The sequence below is a fragment of the Haliaeetus albicilla genome, chromosome 20 (assembly GCF_947461875.1).
Source record: "Haliaeetus albicilla chromosome 20, bHalAlb1.1, whole genome shotgun sequence".
Classification (NCBI taxonomy): Eukaryota; Metazoa; Chordata; class Aves; order Accipitriformes; family Accipitridae; genus Haliaeetus; species Haliaeetus albicilla.
In genome coordinates, this window is record NC_091502.1 from 10081759 (window position 1) to 10101968 (window position 20210).

The following is a 20210-nucleotide window of genomic DNA, read 5'->3' on the forward strand; positions in this document are numbered from 1 at the left end:
TGCATTTTCTTATAATCCTTTCTGCTTTGCATCCAGCGTAAGTGGTATACAGCAAGTGAGGCAACCAAATAAGCTCAAATCTGTTGTATGCTGTGCGTAGTTTGGCAAAATGGGTGTGGAGAGAGGGTGGAACAGCTATGGATGCTGCAGTGGGAACTCTCCAGGGCAGGGAAGGGTGTAGTCACTTTGTGCCTCATTTTTTGTGGACACACATGCAGTAGTGAGGAAAGTATGAGGAAGCGGGGAGAGCAGAAGTTGTGTGCACCCTTACAAGATATTACTGACATTATTCACTATGCAGCTCTGAAAGCTGAAGTATAGGTGTACTTAACAGTGTTAATGTACAGGATAGATGATGAACAACACATTAGTCTTCTCCTATAATCAGGATACAGGCAAGACTTTGAAATGTGGTGGCAAGAGAACCTAAAACCTCCCTTGCACACTTCCCAGCTTTATCGCTGTGGTTTCACTCTTCAACCTACCTGCTGAAATGAACAGTTTTATTTAATGCTAATATTTAGGTGTCATCATTAAGTACTGGTATGAGGTAATCTCCCCGAGAGCTGTTTCAGGCTATCTACAGGTTCCACAAAACAACACGACTGCCTTACTTTAGCTTTAAATTCACAGGGATGAAAGTAGCAGTAAAAAAAGTATAGTGTCATCACTTACCAATCACACAACCAAATTCCCTGGGCAGATTTTGGAATCGCCTCTTTACAAAGGTATGTTTATTGACCCTTTGTCATTGAAGCATTACCACTTGTGCAGGTATTGAATAACAATATTCATGAAGAGTACAATTAGTAACAATGTATAATAGAGTGCATTATCCCCTGAAAATATGAAGCCTAACATTTTAGTGCATTTAAAAATATTTAGTAGTATATTTAGTAAATTGTAGTGAATACTTTATATAAACTCAAGAGTTTCATAGTAACATAGAATAATGAACTACTTAATTCATAGTTACTGAGAAAATTATTTTTGGGTGGTTTTATCTCCAAGAACAATAGAAGTTTTCAGATCTGCACTCATGAAGACTGACATCCTTGTTTTATTTAAGTTGGATGTACCAGGTGGCCAGTTTAATCTGATTCCTATTCATGGGACAGTTCTTTGCTGATGGAAAAGTTCAGTCAGGTATGTAATTCAAATAGGTTTACCTGCTAACACTTTTTTACAGTTCATACTCCTGAGGACATTTCTCTAACAGAAGTTTCACCAGAAAAAGCTAATTTCAAATAAATATGTTGCTCTTTAAAAACTCTTCCCCATCATACTAGACCACAGGCTCATTTTTCTTAGGAATTATCTTTTCTAAATGTAAATGTTTAAAATTACTAAGATGCATTCCAAGAAAAAAAATAATACTAAAATTAATACTTGACTTGTCTTCACATATTTCTAGCTTACTAATATACTAAATATATTTGAGGCTTTCAAATACTAATCCACCTTACCATCAGTAGTAGCATTTGTGACAAAACCACTGTTCAGAACTAAACAGCATTTCCACCCAGGTTTTATTTTTCTATTCTTATACAAGGAAAAGTGTGTATCTATAGATGATACATTTTTGCAAACCATTGACTTTCTGATTTTGACTTTTAAAAATTAAGGCATTACTGGAACAAAAAGAAAGCACAGTCTCTGCTAATTACTATTTGGCTACATGAGATTTTGCACAGATGACAATTATCTCAAGAATGTTAGATTAGTTGAACACAGATCTCAGAAACAGCATTGTGTCATACTCATTTTGACAGTGTTTTGGAGACTCTAAGGTTTGTTAGTAACTCAAACTGTTTTCATGTTTGTCAGCTAACTGGTGTTTCACTGGTACAGGAACTTACAAATAATGTAAGCAGGTTTCAATTACATTTACAATATTTAATGCATTTTTTATTTGCATTTCATTCAGCTTGAACAATTAAAGTGTATGGACATTCAAAATATAGGCACTAAACACCAAGTTAACAGCATTGCAGAGGAATAATTAAATTCTTTCCTCTGAAGCTAGACTTTCCTGAGAAAACTGTATCAATATTAATGATTTCACTGTTGGCTGTAAGTAAAAAACCCTAAATTGCAGCCGAGCAAGATGAAAGTATCCAAGTGGAACATCAGTAGCTCATGAAGGAAGGACAGGATCTGCCAAGGGCTTTTATGCAATATTCATTTATATGATTAGCTAGAGTTCTAGTATTAAATAACCCCCAAAATGCCTAAAGAATTTCCTCCATAGGAAGCATGAGAAAAAATTCCAGAAATGCTACTCGATTTTTAAATTTATGTTTAAAAGTAAAAACTTAAGTGCTTTTTGTTTAGTTCTTTCCTACCTGCCATTCTGTAATTGCTTGGTAGCACTATTCTCCCTTTCCTAAAGTGTCATTTAAAATTCACATACAGAGTGTGTGCTCTGTCAGGTAAGTGTCATTTTCAGAGAACAAATCCCTTTATCCCTGGATGAGAGTTCTTCCCCACAGAAAAGCCAGGATGCGCTTTTGGTTCCAAGGATCAATAGACATTTATGTCAGCTTCGTGAAAATGCAACACAAAAGAACCATCTTGCCATGTTGACATTAACTTAAAAACCAAAGATACAGCATAAAAATTGTGCGAACACTGTACAAATAAAAATCAATGAAATGTTAGTTAGAACAGAAATTCTTCACTTATACTGCTATAAAAATGCATAAAGTGTAAACTAAGATAATGTGAGAGTATGCCAAATTTTATTCATATTTTAAATATGAATATGATTTGGGAAGATTTATTAAATATACCAGTGAGACTGTTATTTGAGTGGATTCTCTTATTATCCATATTCATTGACTATTCAATTACAGTAGGTCTTTTTATTTCAGAAGGAACAATGTCTTCTGCAAAACTGTGTGCAATCAGAATGAAATTTTTGTGCTCAAAATACAAGTACAATGTTTATGATAGGTGTTTATTCCAGATAAAGAATGACTGTTTGCTTTAGAGGCATATCTGGTATGCTAAACTCCATTATATAGTCAGTCTATTTCATCAAGGAAGTCTGAGCTACAAAAGCTAAATATTTTAAATTGTTTTGTACTATTAAAGTAATGTTATAAAGTACCAACATAATTTCATTTACAACAGGAAAAAAAGCAGCCGTATTATACTTGGCTCAAAGTCTGTATCTATATAAAGAACTGTCCATTTAACTAAGCTAAAAAACAACCCAAGAATCCTCAGTTCGTTAAACATGAGGTTCTCTGGTTTTCTTTTATATTCACTGTAGCATTATCTTTAAAGTATAACCCCCCTTTTGAAATGCACTTTAGCTAGTTATTTCATGACTCTTTTGTTTCAGACCATCCATTCTACACAGTCACTACACAAAAGTGATGAATCTCAGGCTTTAAGAATATAAAGCATCCAGTATGCCCAAGAAAAGTTTGCAGGTCACAAGGAACATCAAAGCACTGGCTGGTGTTTTATACTGTATGGTGAACATAAGTGGACCAAAAAAAAAAATTTTCACACTAATAGGTTATTGAAAAAAAACCAAAACCCCAAACATCCACTGAATCCTAATACGTATAAGCCTTCATGGTTACTCCTGATACAAGTTTTAATTGTAAAATACCAATGTGAAATGTTAAGACACTTGGTGCATAAAAATAGGTTTCTTCTAAAAACGTGTTGGATCCTTCCAAGTCACACCCAGGGTTTCCATCCAGGAAAGAGCTGGCTTAGATTTTTAGGGTCCATGGCCTGCTGTATGAGAAGGTTCACCTGGCCTCCCACACTAAGCACTGTTCCCTCCTCAACACCTTTCAGCTTCTCCTGAAGTCTCATCAGAACACGCTCAGCCACTTTGTTAAAACTCTGGTCATCATTGCTGGCAGAATAAAAAAAGAAAAACAGGCGCACTAGATATGGATCCTGAACAATGTGAGCAACACTGAGTAAGAAAAACATAAAGCAAGGCAACAGTGCAGTAGGCAGACAGTAAGAAAAAAAAAATCTTGCACCTGGCTTTCCTTTTACATTCCTGTGGATCAGTATTGGGTGTAGAGCTCATGTCAGCCTCATCCTCCGGTCTCTGCTGCAAATACAAAGCTTTCAAGGGGTTCATGGTCCAGTCGAAAAGAGGATCATATAGCAGCACCTACACAGTAAATAAACCTCTATTTAATTTAAACTGTTAATTACAGCTAGTTCAGTGCCCTAGCAGGAAGAGAAATACTCAGTTGGTAATGCTCACGCTAACCACAATATTAGGAGGTTTGCGGGGGTTTTTTAAATCCAATAGAATTGGGCTAAATTGCTTAGTAGACAATCCAACAATAAAACTGCATCTGGTCATTTGCAGGTATTTGTGTTGTTCACACTTGACTCAGTTTTGCCACTTAGTCCCATCTCAGCAATGAAGAGGTAAGTTTTTAATACTCTTCTAGGAACTAAATATCATTGTTAGTTTTTAATGCATAGTGTAAGCTGCTTTAAAAAATTACTTTAATTCTCCTCTTTGTGACTTATGCAAAGAGGACTTAATTCAGTCAGCACTACTCATGCTAGGAATGTTGCACTATGGCTAGAAACATTTAGATACTGAAGAGGGAAAACAGCATATGCCTGAAATGAATAGTTACCATAGAAAATGCAAGCTGGTCTTGATTTTATTGAAGATTACATGAATTAACAAATCTGGCCAACACTACTACATTCAAATTCAGCAAAAAACCCCTACATGAATATTTGGTATAGTAATGCATATGAAGACAAAACCAAGAAACTAAGGATATTCTGGCAGGTTACTAGCAGAAAGAATGAAAAAATGCTTACCTCTACAATAGTCAGCAAAGCTTCTTGAGAATTTCTCATAACAGTCATTGTTTTCTCACAGCATCTAGAAAAAAAATTTTACTGTATTTTTAGGTTAAGTTTGGTAGAATAGAATGGTATTTTCATCATTTAAATAACAGATATTTGTACCCTTCTTAAAAGTTAATTTCTAACATTTAAGTAACCTCTTTGATATTTACATTTTGGGGCGGGGGGGGGGGGGGGGGGAAGAAATTTAGAAATGTAAGACCAGAAGAAGACTGGGTAGTTCACTGAATATATTCCCTCTGGGAAAGAGATTACCCGTTTCACCGCCTGGAATGTTTCTATATGCATAACTAACCACTGAGTTAACACTGACCATTCAGGTATGTCACAATGGCAGAACTGCTTGGCTGGATGAAAACGTGTGTGCCACGTGCTCTGCAACACGTTGGAGAATCTTGGTAGGGTTCCTTAACGTGAAATGAGCACAGTAGCCAGACTTTAAACTATTTCTGAAATCTCTCCAATGAGTTTAGATACAGAAGTGGTTACTTCCATTCACTCCCAAGCAAACTAAACTTGTGGAAGGAATACAAAACTTTCCTTACAGGACAGGTACTCCAGTGAAAGAGGAATTAGGCCTCCTGTCTACTTCAGGATGAGAACACACCCAACAAAGTTAACTATGTTCACACCCCATCTTGAGAGGACTTCTTTATGCACTTACACCTAAACTGTTAGTTACAAGTCAATCTGGCTGAGGCAGAAACAGTTATCTGCACCAGTGCCTTTTATACTGTATTTACTTCAGCTGCAGCCAAACAATTAATGTTTTTCTGTATCATTGGACAAAAGTTTCAGAAGTAACACGGAACTGTGAATTTGACACCATCATGTTTAGAATAGAAGTGGCAGTGACTGTTCCTTCACAGGACAAAGGTATATTAGGAACTACTTATTAACGTTAATTGCTACCTTACAAAGACAACACTATGTACTTTTTTAAAGACAAGAAATTTGGGGTTTGCAAACATCATGAAGAGAGAAATGTCCTCCTTTTCAGGGCTCTCTTGGGTCATTCACAGAAGATAGGATGGAGGTTGACAGAAACTCAGCCCTTTTAGGATTCTTCTGTTTTCCAGCTCAAATCTATTGTGGGACTGACATATTGCACTTGCAAAGTAATATCAAATATATGATCCAAAAGAGGAAAAGACTGCAAATTACTTGCATAAAACTGAACAGAAATAAGAGACAGACCAAAATGGTTGAAAGAAACTTATTAGCTCCAAATATATAGTATAGCTCTGAAAGAAATACATAGTTCTGAAGGAAAAAAATCCAGCAGTCTAAATCAAGGGATGAAATTTAGCTGTGGAGCCTTTGGAAGCACTGAGCCATCCCAGAATTCCACAAGAAGGTGACAATAACCCATTATTAGTGAAGAATATGAAAAGCTGAGCAACAATAATGAACTTGTAATTGGTTATATAAATAAGAGTGTATGAATTAGAGGACAGCATTTAGGTTTGGATACTATCACCACAAGCATCGGAACTATTTAACATGTAACAATGTTAATGCCGAAGGTACTCTGCTGCCTCCTTACCCCTATGCAATACAGGAGCACTTACCTTCTGAAGACTCCTTCCACGCCAGTAATACCCATTCCATCCACAATGTCCCTGGTTAATCTAAATGGAACAGTCTCTGGTGTGGGAAGGATTTTACCTTGCTCAAAAGCAACCCCTAAATGAAAGGATAAGAAGTGTTTTAAAAAATGTTAAAGTAAAGAAAAATTAAGGTTCTCTTGCCTGTCCTACTTACCCAGATCTATATGCACTAGTTCTGCCGTTTGTTCATCTATCAAGATATTCTGAACATGTCTGTCTCCAAGTCCAAGAATGTAGCCAACTAAAACAAAAAGGTTAAGTGCTGAAACCATATTTACATGCCATAAAAACCAGGGAAAATTTAACAAAGAGATTATTAGAATCAGTGTAACACGTGCAAACAAAAGTGAGACTATTTCTTCCCCTGTGTATACATATTACTCCAGCAAAGAGCAAATGCCATTCCACAAATCCAAACTCAAAAGGCTAACTGAATACAGTTGTAAAAAGGTTATTCTCATACAGTTGTGTATTGTTTCATCTACTCCACAGACTCCTTCCCATTTCTCTCTGTAGACAGGTTAACCAAACACTTTCACAGCTTTTTAAAAAAAAAAAAAAAAAAAAAAGGATAAAAGCCAAGTGCACAAGAAAATTAGGGTTTATTATTACTATTTTTAAAAAAACCTTTTAACTCACAGTATCATGTAATCCAGAAAATAGGACTGCACATAATTCAGTAGGGGCGGCTCAACCATACCTAAATAGTTCCTGAGTGATTCTTGTCTAAGTCAATTTTAAAAATCTCCAGTGACACAATTTATAAGATCTTTTGTGTAAGCCTATTTCAGCACTTTACTGTCCTTAAATGTAGAAACCTTCAAATTAAATCTCCCTTGCTGCAAATTACACCCTTTACTGTTTTTCTATTAGGTAATGGACATGGATAGCAGTAGTATTTGCTACAAAAGTCTTTCATCTGAATTTTCCTGAACTATACATCTACTTCATTTTTTTCAGCAAAAAGAGGTGTATAAACAACATGCTAACATCTAAAAGAGGATCTACTGCAATGTATACAATCTACTATCAAATGTCTTCCAGAGATTCCATGTAGAAGCGAGTCATCCAAAGGAAATCCACAGTCCAAGTACATATATCTCCTTATTAAGATACAAAATCAAGGTGAAAATGCCAAAGCTTAAAAAAAATTTCAGCCATGGCTAATGATGCCAGTACAAAGAAAGTAAAAGATTAAGCTTTTCAACTCAGTTAAAACATTTGAGATTAAATGAGTACATGATAAATCAAAACAACAGAATTAGTCAGGTAGAAACTTTAAAGAAACCTACCAGAACCTAAAAATACAAACCACTATATAAAAAAAAACCAACCAGAATTTCATGCTGTTTTTCTACTGCAGAAAGGGGCAGTGGGGAAGTGGGGGGATGAATCAGAAATCTTAATTACAAAAAGAATGCTGGTGTTTCTTGCTGGCGGTTTTTGCCCCCTACTGCCCCTTTTATGACATGTGACAAAAGCAGAATAGCCATTACCTCTGAAATGGTACAAACTCTTTGTTTACAGAATCTAAAAAGTCCATGTTAATAATCCAATATAATACCTATAGAAGATGTGGCCACACTGCGAGTGTACGCCAACCGTTTTTCAAACCACACAGCTGGATCCAGGAATTTTTCCATGCAGAAATAACGAAACACAGGCTGAAAGTTCTCGCAGACTTTCACGAAGAGGTTGTATTTCTCTTCAGAATGTTTCTTTTGTGCACCCTTTAAACAAATACAAAATGTTTTCCCCATGACTGACTGCTCCGAAAGGAAATTACCTCTTCCTTTGAAATAAATACATTCCTCCTTTCTACCCCTCTCCCCTCCATCAAATGCTGTTCTCACTCCTTTCCCTCTCTGAGCTATGAATTAATGTCTTTTTTACAGCAATCTTTAGTGCACCTTTCTATCTGTTTTACTAAATTAAATTTTCATACACAACTCATGGGCTACATGTAAAAACATACTCCCATTTCTTTGGCTCAGCATGTGTATTTTATATGCAGGTACAGGTAAGCACATCTCGTTGGGAGATACTTCCTCCTGCACTCTGTTCTGGTATCTTTGCTTATCTGATGGCTCATGTCACTGCAAGAAAGTCATTCTCACTCATTCACATGCAAAAGCTGCACAAAGCCAGATTTAAATATTCTTTCATCCTGTTAGTACTATACAACTTAAAGAAATAATTTCTTGCACAATCATGGTGATATAAAGTAAAATTTGCAATTTTCTAAATGTATGGTGAGGTGGTTTGTGGAACTAAACTAAACCAGCTGAATCCACATAGCAGCTACCTACCATCAGAAGAAAGAACCTTCCTCTACTTGTATCTACTGAACCGGGTATTTTTCTGCCAGTTTACATAAAGTTAGTCTTCTTTGGCTTAGCTCCCTGTGCTGACTCACTATGGGGGGTGTAAGGTACATGGCTGTCATGGTGGAGGAGAAGCCAGACCCCTTCATACTGTCTAACAGCAATTAAGACATTACATTCATCTCAGCTGCATTCTAAAACCATGTTTTTATTTTCAAGGACTAGTATTTAGAATTTTGGTTTATTCGTGAAAGTAAAATGATTTTTCAATGCAATGAGAAACATGACAAATAAAACTTAAATCTGTCAGATAACCTTATACTGACACTGTTGGGTCTCTGTAATGATCACTTTGGAATTCCAATAGATTTATATTCCAGAAAAGAGTTCACAGACTTCTTCGAGATTCAGCTATATTCAAATCTTTCCTGCAACAGTCATTCATTTAGCAATTTTTGATTTTGTAAGAACTCTTCCCAGGCTGCATTCAGATTAGTTTGAAGAACTACTAATTTCATGCCACTGGTCATATTCATTATGATATACTTAGAGCATAGTATATAATTCTCCATAAATATGTAAAAAACCAACCCTCTGTGTAAAAGAATGTAAGCCAGATATTTTTCTTTAATTATTTTGACTCACCATCATTATTTCCTGACACTGATAACTGGAATAATCTTTTGGCCTGTATCTCTTGTGAGCTCCCTCGTTGACATTCACAAGAAACTCCCCAATGGGAGTTGTTCCCGAGCACCACTCAAGAACACCACTTCTCTGAGAAAGGGGAACCACCTGTAAAAACAAAACCACTGCTACATGGGGAAGGGTTATACACACACAATTATGAATATGCATGCCACAGAGCGTGGGTGTATATTTGTGTTTGTTTTAAAAAAAACCCAAACAAACAACAACAAAACCCCTCCAAACCATACAGCTTACCCCAATATATGTTCTAAATACACATATATAAAATACACTCAAGGTTTTTCTGTCAATCAAATACTTGCAAATTTCTTCCTAGACCAGAGAACCTTCTACTAGGTACTTCAATACAACTTATTGATTATACTCAATTTGCATGTTTGCGTTGGTATTCTGAATGACCTGTGATTGCCAACAGCTTGCTATGCTTGAATGGGATAATACAAGCATTGTGGAAATTTCACACAAAAAGTAAAATCTGGAACAAACATATGGTAGCTGTGTGAACATATTAGGTTTGTCTTACTCTGCTTTCCATCCTAGGGAACAGTTTCTCACTTCATAACTGGCTGTAATAGAATCATAGAATCATTTAGGTTGGAAAAGACCTTCAAGATCATCCAGTCCAACCATCAACCATGCTCACTAAACCATGTCCTGAAGTACCCCGTCAACTCGCTTTTTGAATACCTCCAGGGATGGTGACTCAACCACTTCCCTGGGCAGCCTATTCCAATGTCTGACAACCCTCTCAGTAAAGAAATTTTTCCTAATACCTAACCTAAATCTCCCTTGCCTCAACTTGAGGCCATTTCCTCTCGTCCTATCTCCAGCCACCTGACAGAAGAGACCAGCACCCACCTCACTACAACCCCCCTTCAGGTAGTTGTAGAGAGCGATAAGGTCTCCCCTCACCCTCCTCTTCTCCAGACTAAACAGCCCCAGTTCCCTCAGCTGCTCCTCATAAGACTTGTGCTCCAGGCCCCTCACCAACTTTGTTGCCCTTCTCTGGGCAAGCTTCAGCACCTCAATGTCTTTCTTGTAGTGAGGGGCCCAAAACTGAACACAGTACTCGAGATGCGGCCTCACCAGTGCTGAGTACAGGGGGACAACCACCTCCCTGCTCCTGCTGGCCACACTATTTCTGATACAGGCCAGGATGCTATGGGCCTTCTTGGCCACCTGGGCACACTGCTGGCTCATATTCAGCCGGCTGTCAACCAGCACCCCCAGGTCTTTCTCTGCCAGGCAGCTTTCCAGCCACTCTTCCCCAAGCCTGTAGCGCTGCATGGGGTTGCTGCTGAGTTACCTCAATTGCTGTAGCAGTGTGCTGGTTTCAGCTGGGACAGAGGTAATTTTCTTCACAGTACCTAGTATGGGGCTGTATTTCAGATTTGTGCTGAAAACAGTGTTGATAACAGAGGGATGTTTTCATTCCTGCTGAGCAGTGCTTACACAGAGCCAAGGGCTTTGCTGCTTCTCACCCCACCCCACCAGCGAGCAGGCTGGGGGGACATAAGGAGCTGGGAGGGGACACAGCTGGGACAGCTGACCCAAACTGACCCAAGGGTTATTCCACACCATATGACATCACGCTCAGCATATAAAGGTGGGGGAAGAAGAAGGAAGGGGGGATGTTTGGAGTGATGGCGTTTGTTTTCCCTAGTAACTATTACGTGTGACGGAGCCCTGTTTTTCTGGAGATGGCTGAACACCTGCCTGCCCATGGGAAGTGGTGAATGAATTCCTTGTTTTGCTTTGCTTGCATGTGCGGCTTTTCCTTTAACTGTTAAACTGTCTTTATCTCATTCATTTTTGCACACATAAAAACCTGAGTCTTCACTGAAAATTAGTCAAAAAACCGTGACTCTAACTCCACCTGTGAATTCTTAAAACTATGCTAGCAATCCAGATAAGCTCCTTTAGAGATTCTGGAGTGCACATTTCTCATTTGTCAAAGACAAGAACTTTTACTTAGAGAGCACTTATTCAGAGGTCACCTTCATAGCTTTTGTTATAAACCCAAGCACATAAAAAGGAAGGAGGAGGGGAAAGTTCCTGTTCAAATACACTTTCTGCATTCACAATAAGAATTTATTCTTGTATTTCCAATTCCAACAAAAACAGTTCTGCAATTCAAATTCTGCATGGACACTAGATGGGACTTCTGGATTCAATTGTAAGGAATACTGCAAGACTAAAATTAATTATTAATTAAGGAATATCGCAACACTAAAATGGATGAGAATTCATAAACAAGTTTGTATGCTCAAGTTTAATGACTAGCAACTTACAATTCAAGGACAGCGCATGACTTAATTTCTTTTCAATTGTAAGTTCATGTAAAGAAAGCTTTGAAAAGTATTTAAATATATATTTGGCATCAGAATTTTTTTTTAAGGATTTAGAAAAAATTAAATTGTAATAATTGTTGTAATTTTAATAATTAAATTGTATTAATTGTTTATTCCATACCTTAAAGGAGCAGTGAATATTTTAACAACACACAAATAAATACACTTTTATATTGTCTTTGGGTTAAAAAGAGGAGAATGGAGAAATATGCTTTATCGGTAGCAGTTATTCCTCTGCTGCAGCAGCTGTTTAGTGTTACCTTGTATCTTCGGATTGTTAATTTTCTCTTTCGTGTTTCAGTGTTTTGCTGGAGCAATGTATTGCACATCTGGAAAACCTGCTGCATAACAGCATCTTGTCTCAGGTCATCACGCCCCTTTAGCATAAACAGAAAAAGCAGTTAAAGAACACTTTTCAGCATCCAACTTCTTGTTCATCAACGTTAAAAAATTATTTAAAAAATTTTCACAAAACACAAGTTACTTTTCCACAATAATCACCTGTAATAAAATGTAATTAACAACTGTTTTTCTCTGCATTTGGTTTTCTAATAGTGCTCAGCTGCTTAAACAGAACCATCATTAACTTAAAACATCACCTTTTTCTTCTTTTTTTTGACAAATGTTATTTGATTAAGGTTTCAATTGACCTACCTGCCTCACGGTACCCTTTTAAAAAAATGGATGTTTCATTCACCATATTTAGCAATCCAGCACACAGCTGAAGCAGCATCAGTTGGCGCTGCAGTTCTGATTATTGGACGCAGATCTAGCGATTTATGCTTCTCTTTAAAACTTGCAAAACTACCCGATACTTAACAGCAAAACAGAATTCTCCTAGCAGCTGCTGAATGTTTACATTCAAAGAGAGACAGAATGAAATCAATTGAGTTTAATGAGAAATAAATTTTTTGAGAGATTTGTGTTTCTATGTGCATGTTTTTGATTGTCTCTGAATTTTAATTCTTTTTATATGGGGAAGAAAGAAAAACAGAGGTATTTAACACAAAATGTTGATGGCTTTTACTTGCTGTACAGTCCAGGTCACTCCTTGAGGCATGACCACGCAAGATCTGGTTGCTGTCAGGTAAGCTACTGTATATTACATGCATTACTGAAAAATAGTTACAAAAATATTAAATATTATTACTTATTATTAGATATTATTATTATGATGTTGTTGTTGTTGTTATATTACTTATTATTACTTTGTAATTTCCTTTATTAAAGCATTCCTGCACTGAGAAAACTGACACTGAGCTGTGAAAAGTCTGCTCATGGTACAGAAGTGATACATGAGAAAACTGACACAAGAACTTAAAAAAAATTTCTACATGCCAAGTGTCTGAGATGTCATTACAACTGACAGAACTTACCTTTACCAGCTGCCTCCTTTCTTTACCATCTGACCCTACACAATCTATTATTTTAGGCAGATTCAGGCCTCCTGCTAACCGAAATTCTGGCTTAAAAGACCTTATTGTCACCAAATTTTCATAGCGTCCTGTGGGATCCACCTGAAATTATAAATTAGTTTAAAATTAATACAAATATTACCTCCATTTCACTCAGAGAAAGTGGTAATGAGTTGTTTGCAAACCTCATTAGCAGACTATATGCTAAATATTAATATAAGCATACCATCATCTACAAGGATAATACCCACAAAGGCTACAAAAATATGCTGAGCAAAGGAGTGAGTTTGATTCCTCCTTGTTCACCTCATTGGTAGAGGGGACACGGTGCTGCAGACTTCCACTAAACAAGCTCTGACACAATTTCAGCCTGTCCCAACTAGCACTGTCTCTAGAAAATGTTCATGTACAGCTGGGGGGCATTAGGCTTTCATTAGGCGGCAAACAAACTCAATCTACAATCCTAAAATTGTTAAAATCTACAGGATCTGTATCTTCAGCCATCCTCCATATCCTCATGCCACAAAGCAACCCTACTCAGTTAGCTATAAGGAAATATCACTCCAGCTGTTTACATCGCAGACCTTCAACTATTTCAGATAGTTAGTACTGGAGAAGAAGAAAGGCAAAGAAACTGTCAAGTCATACAAAGGACCAACACCTGGGACCAACAGAAGCCCTACAAACAAATGCTATTTAGCTTGAGTGGCAATTTCTGGCCTCTGAAGTCAAAGGGCATAATGTCCCTTGGCTTGGTTTTATTTAGCTTTATAGACATAGCCTGAGGGACTTCAACATAGGGAAGTTTGGCTTCATGAGATGTACATTTTAGGTGGCTGGCCCAAAAAACAACTCTACACTCCTGAAACTGGTAAGTTTCCTAGGTAGAGCATGTGGTATCTAAGAATGAGTGCACCCATACAATCGACCACTTATGCTAATGGGAATGCGTTATTCACCATTACTGAATGGTAAAGACACATAAGCTGGCCATTTAAGAACAGCTGAAGAGGCGTATCTATTAATTCTCACAACTTTCTGGACATTAAGTGCCCCCCTGAAACTCTGAGCTAGCACTTACAAAGTCAGATCCTCTCTGGGATTTAGGTAGCTTGCTACCCCCTTTGATAATGAAAGGCTAGTCAGTGGTAACAGTGGCAAAGCCATCTTCACACAATAAGCCACTATCCAGCAAGTGTAAGACTTGGGGTCAAGGTCTTCTAAAGCCTAAGGAAAGCATCTCACATTGCATCTCCCATCTAACAGGAAAGTACCCCTGGTAGGCTGACCTGTAAAGAGCATGGGAATCTGATGAAGAAATATATGCCCTGGCTGCCATTATAAAAATTTGAAGTTGATTCTAAGATTTGATATCATAGTGTGTATTTATTTCAACTTCAGTCACCTTAATTTCCATGGTAGGAACAACAACATCATCCAAGTTCTTCAGTTTAATAATTGGCTGGTCAGCTGGAATACTTATTCCTTCTGTAATTAAAAGGAATTTGTGTTTTTAAATTCAGAACTATAAACACACATCAAAGCTCACAAAACCCAGCTTACATTGCTTTTGGGACCCAAAACCTCATTGCACATGTCTGTCGAGCTGATGATGACCACGGGACAACTGGAGTTGTCTGGAGTTTCATACTCAAAGTCTGAACCTTACAGTGCAAGTAATTACTATGACTTTTGATCCAAACTAAGTTCTACATTTATCAAAAACAGGACACACTGCTAGCACAGTATCTCCTTTAACTAAACATCAATACTTAGAAATACACTTTTTAATCCAAGAAAATAAAACATATCTTCACTATTAAAAACAAAAATAATTTTTCCAAGACTTACTTCTTTGAGATTTCCATGGAGTAGCATCTACATTTGCTAATGTGATGTAAGCATCACAAAGTGCTTCAACGCCTCTAACCATATGAGCTTTCCTTTTTCTTATGATACTGATTATATTGCTAGCAGCCTCCATTCTGTCCTAAAAAATCCAACAGAATACAAATATCAGATCTTGCAAACTGTACCTCGTAAGATTAAAGATGCATCATAACATGCAGTCAAGTAAGTACAACTGAGATACATCCTATGAAAACAGAGAAAATTGCAATAATGGACAGCCTGATATGAACAAAAATAATTCGAAGAAAAGTTCTGTGTTGTCTAATCTGAGATAATGAGTAAAGTAGAAAATTATTGGGGATGGAGAAGGAGCAAATCTGTCCCGGCAAAGTGCAAAAAATTCTTCAGAAAAAGGGACAGGCAGTTTTGGATGTTCTTCCACCATCTTCCTGCTTCCGTTATTTCCTTCCAACTGGAAAAAAAAGCCTGTACAGAAAAGGCAAAAATCATGCCTAACTCTGAGAGACTTAGTTGAGTTTAGCACAATCCTACTCCTAAGGGTGGGACCACAAAAGAACTACAAATCTGAGAGAAAGATGAAAAAAAGCCACATAAAAATGTGGTGAAAAATTGTATCAGTGTACGAAGTAAGAGTGTAATGACAAACAACCATGCCAGGCCTATAGTGATGGGGGAAAGAAGGGGCATTAATCTAGATATGAGATGATTCCAAAGACAGGTTCCAACAAAAATTAAGCTGTAACAACATTAACATGAAGGCACAGTTCAGTATTACCTATCATCATGGCTTTTAACATATAAAGATCATATAAAGGAACAAAAGATATCCCACACAAGGCTAAATACTTACTTAGAACAGATGTTATTACTCAAAGCAGAAAAAATACTCAATTCAGTACGTACTTTTAAAAATAAACCCACTCAAGTCTTTGTTGCATCTAAACTGCCTTTTACAGAATCACACATCAAGGACTCGTTAACCATGATTTGTTCCATCCCATAATTACTTCCTTCAATAATAATTATCAATGTATGTGCAAAAGGAGTTTTTTTTAATTATTAGAAGTACTTTCTTCCTCCTACTCTTTCTTAACAAATGTCAGCTGATGAGCTCTACACTAAAATACCCCTTGACTTTTTTTTTTTCCATTTTTTAACAAAATGAAAAGACTGAATGTGATTAACAGAATAGAATTTTTTTGTAGTCACCACATCAAGCTGGGAGATTTCTTTCGGTGCATTTTTAATTAACTTATTTCTTCTTATTGCATCTGGTTTTGTGAGGAGTTCATCTTTGTTAGCATTTGCCAAAGCTAATATTATAAACAAAGTATGATGTGGATGATCCATTGAAATTCTAGACATTAGCTGTCAAGAAAAACAAAAAGATCCCAATATTGAAAACTGTACAGAAGAAAAAAAATTACTTAATTAACACTATTAATTCTTTTGAACTTCTAAGGTTCCTAATAAGAAAAACAGAGTAATACTTCGATGGTATTTCCACAACTAAAGTACATTCAAAGTACATTCCTATACCTGCATAAGACTATTCTACAACAAGAAAATCAATTAAGTAGCAAGGAAAAAAGTCTCCAATCCTCTCCCCTTCTCCCCCCACTATACTGATTTTGCATCACTCATTTTTAATACACCTATGTCACCTACATAACTCATTTAGCTACAACTGCACAAAGGAAGATACATATTTTTTAGAAGTATGCACTACTAAGCCAAGCAAAATATCTTTAGATATAAAAAGCATAAATTACATTATTCAGAACTTCATGAAATCCTAAACCACCCATCCTCTTGGTTCCCATCCGAGCAGCCAGCTGGTACATCAGAGGCAAAAACTTATATGAAGGAATCTTCTCTGCATTTTTCTGTAGTAGAGAAAATTCAGTTAGAAAGCTGCACTAAACACACACACACACACACAAAGCTAATAACAAAATACCAGGTAAGAGCTAGCAATTTTGGTTTTGCATTCTTTTTTAAATTGAGAGTAATCATTGCTGTGTGATCAAATAGCAATCCAGTGAGTATCACATCATCTTGGTCCCTGTGCCCTAAATTCTACAAGTGCTTCATAAGAAAACTATTTTCTATTATATTAGAGCAGCTCTTAGATACATTGATTGAGAATTAATTTCTAGATTCTTTGTGGCAAGAGACAATCCTAATCGAAAAAAAAAATTACAATCTAGTTTAAGACAAGAAACAATTGTGTGTTAAAAATGTGAGTAAAGGAACACTTTATATTTTTCAAAGTTAATTATAATACAAAGCAAATAATTAAATTATACAGATTTCTGTTATACACAGATCATTAGGTAGGAACTAGCAGATTTCTTGCATGATTCTAGAAATGATAGAACAAGCCTGAGAATGAGAACTTTACTGGTCCCCAGCTACTGTGTTATACAATCTCAAAGCATATCCTTTCACCTAAAAGTATGTATTATATAAAGTAGAATAACGTACTAAAGGATGTTGAAGATGGGTAGTATCCAAGGTGTGTAAAGAACAAGGTGACAACAGTGAAAGATCATGAAATATGCTTAATCATACAGACTTGTCAAATTAAAATGCTAAATTGAATTAAATTAAATTAAAATGCATTGAGAATTACAGCTCTCACTGATGAAAAACTAACTGATGAGCAATGATGACTGAAAAAAACAAGTTTTGAGGGAACTGTTAAGGAGATACATAGGAAAGTACACTGCACAGTACTATAATTCATCTTCTAGAAACATAGGATGAGAAGGAGAAGAAAGATGGATAATTTAATGTCAAAGTATAAGGAAAGGCAACAGCAGACATATACCTTCATCATTTCATTGACTCTATCAACTCCAGAATTTTCAAGCCATAGAGAACAGAGTCGGAAGATCCACATATCATATTCTTCTCCACTTAGTAAACAGCTGATATAGTTCTCCACTGCTTTACACAAGAAACGCTTACGATCCTCAGTTAGAGCACGTATGGCACATTCATCCAGTTCAAGTTCTCGCTGAACCTTCACTGTATACCTATATGAACAGACATTATTTTTAAACAACAAATTATCTCTTAATGAACTTACAGCAAGGCCGTCCCTAGTTCTCTTACTAATTTAACATTTTTTAAACTTGTTTTGTATGTACAAGCACAGAAAAATAAACAACTGAGAAACCAAATTGTGGAAGTTATTGCTTTGGTGTATGTCCACACAGACCCACCCCTCTAAGTAAATTTTCAGTCAGTGCCTTTTTTCTTTTTAATGATTTAATCTCAATATTGGTGTAAATGTGAATATCCAGTCCAGATCATTTGTGTAAAGACTTCAGTTTCCAACAGCTGAGGTTCAATTTTATCCACTCACTTGCAATTGTTCTTACTAAATCTTTAAGAATTCTGTATTAAGATGAATTCTACTCTTTCACCAAATGTGTAATGGAGAAAAATCTCAAACTCATTTATTTCCACTCTGTAATCTTTTCCCTGTCAAATAGACTGAACAGATCCAGGGAATAAATGTGAATTCTGGCCCATGATCATCCATACTGTTTAACTGCTGTAACATTCCTTGGCTTAGCTTTGGACCACACTGCCTAGCACTCTCCTAGACCATGTTCAGGCACAGTTCAGAAACTATTTGCAACAAGCACTACAGATTTGACCACTGTTTTGTGGAGAAGGAAAAATTCAGCTGTAGAGATGTGACCCATGCTGTACCACTTGCCCAGAGAATTAGTAAAGATGGAGCCTTTAATAGCTCCATAGTAGCCACCTCTCCATTTGAATGCTCACCTATTTGCCTGAAATCTACGCTGCCTGAAGAGGCCAACCTCCTCTTTGGCCTTCTTCAGTAATGCCTGCTTATTTTCAAACTCTGAAGATTTCATGTAATTCTCAATTCGCTGGTACTGATTATCTGAGAAACGAGCCAAAGACAGGAAGGCCTTCATCTTTCCTTTCTTCAGCTCATCACTGCTGTCTCCACTGTGGCTTGCAGCAATTTCCACAGCCTAAAAGGGAAGTTACAATAATGGTAAGACTGATAATCAGATTAATAGTGCTGCGTAATACTTGATTAAACTCTATTATCACAGAAAAACAGAATGGTTGAGGTTAGAAGGGACCTCTGGAGGTCATCTTGTCCAACCCCCCTGCTCAAGCAGGGTCATCTGCTCAAACAGGTTATTTAATGTTGCCTATGATGGAATATATATGCATACAAAATAAAACCTACCAGGTTGAGTATTTTTCTCCTAAGTGAATTTAATATTTGAGGAGTGTTCTAGTGCAAACAGTCAAAAAGATTATCCTGTATGAAACAGCTTTAATAACCATACAGGAGTCTCCTACAGCTATCTATCTTTTAAAGTAACTAGGCATGAAGTTTTACAATAATTTTACAACCTTACAATATAAGATGGTGAGAATAAATAAAAGACAGGCCAAAAAGTGCCCAAAAGAAAAGGAAATTATATGTGAAAGTCATTGATTCAAATCATCAGAGTGAAGAAAGCCTGTAGAGAGTAACAGAGAAAAGCAACTATGTAGAGTTTCACAAATTAGCATGAAATAAAGAAATGCAGACTGGACAAATATAATAAAAATGCTTCTATTATTGACTAAGAGTTAAAAAAAAATTACAGTACTTTGAAACACTAGAACAAGAGTTTCCAGCACCTGGAAAGAGAATGTTACAAATAGAATGCCCATACTGAAAACACGGTAAGTGAATGATCTGTCCTGAGAAGGAAAGGAAAGATGGGGATGGAGTGGAATAGGAAAGGAAAACTGGACTAATAGTTGCAATCACTGCACTCCTAAGCCAATATTGCACAGAAGTTTCACTGTGAATTCTATAAACATATATTCTGAATATTTTATAAAATTACAGTATTACACAATACTATGTGAAACTATAATACTTTATAAGAAACCATAATTTCAATCCAGAAAAACAAAGGCTGCATTGAAAAATTTGACATTTTAACACCATATTTTAGCACAGCATTATCTCAAAGACTGCACATTTCAAAGACTGGATGC

At 36.5% G+C, this 20210-nt stretch overlaps 1 protein-coding gene across 2 annotated transcripts in view; it reads right to left on the bottom strand.

Moving 5' to 3' along the window:
* Positions 1-716: 716 nt before the first annotated feature.
* ATM (ATM serine/threonine kinase) overlaps positions 717-20210 on the bottom strand; it is a 79672-nt gene continuing 60178 nt past the window's right edge. For both annotated transcript variants that reach the window (XM_069808240.1, XM_069808241.1), the window contains 15 exons: positions 18960-19177; positions 17992-18199; positions 16931-17044; positions 16368-16526; positions 15138-15276; positions 14692-14774; positions 13248-13388; positions 12132-12248; positions 9455-9604; positions 8050-8215; positions 6640-6726; positions 6447-6561; positions 4828-4891; positions 4014-4150; positions 717-3880 (listed from right to left, as the gene is read on the bottom strand). In XM_069808240.1, the coding sequence (XP_069664341.1) occupies positions 3697-3880; positions 4014-4150; positions 4828-4891; positions 6447-6561; positions 6640-6726; positions 8050-8215; positions 9455-9604; positions 12132-12248; positions 13248-13388; positions 14692-14774; positions 15138-15276; positions 16368-16526; positions 16931-17044; positions 17992-18199; positions 18960-19177 (2082 nt within the window). In that variant the 3' untranslated portion in view covers positions 717-3696. The remainder of the gene's footprint in view (positions 3881-4013; positions 4151-4827; positions 4892-6446; positions 6562-6639; positions 6727-8049; positions 8216-9454; positions 9605-12131; positions 12249-13247; positions 13389-14691; positions 14775-15137; positions 15277-16367; positions 16527-16930; positions 17045-17991; positions 18200-18959; positions 19178-20210) is intronic.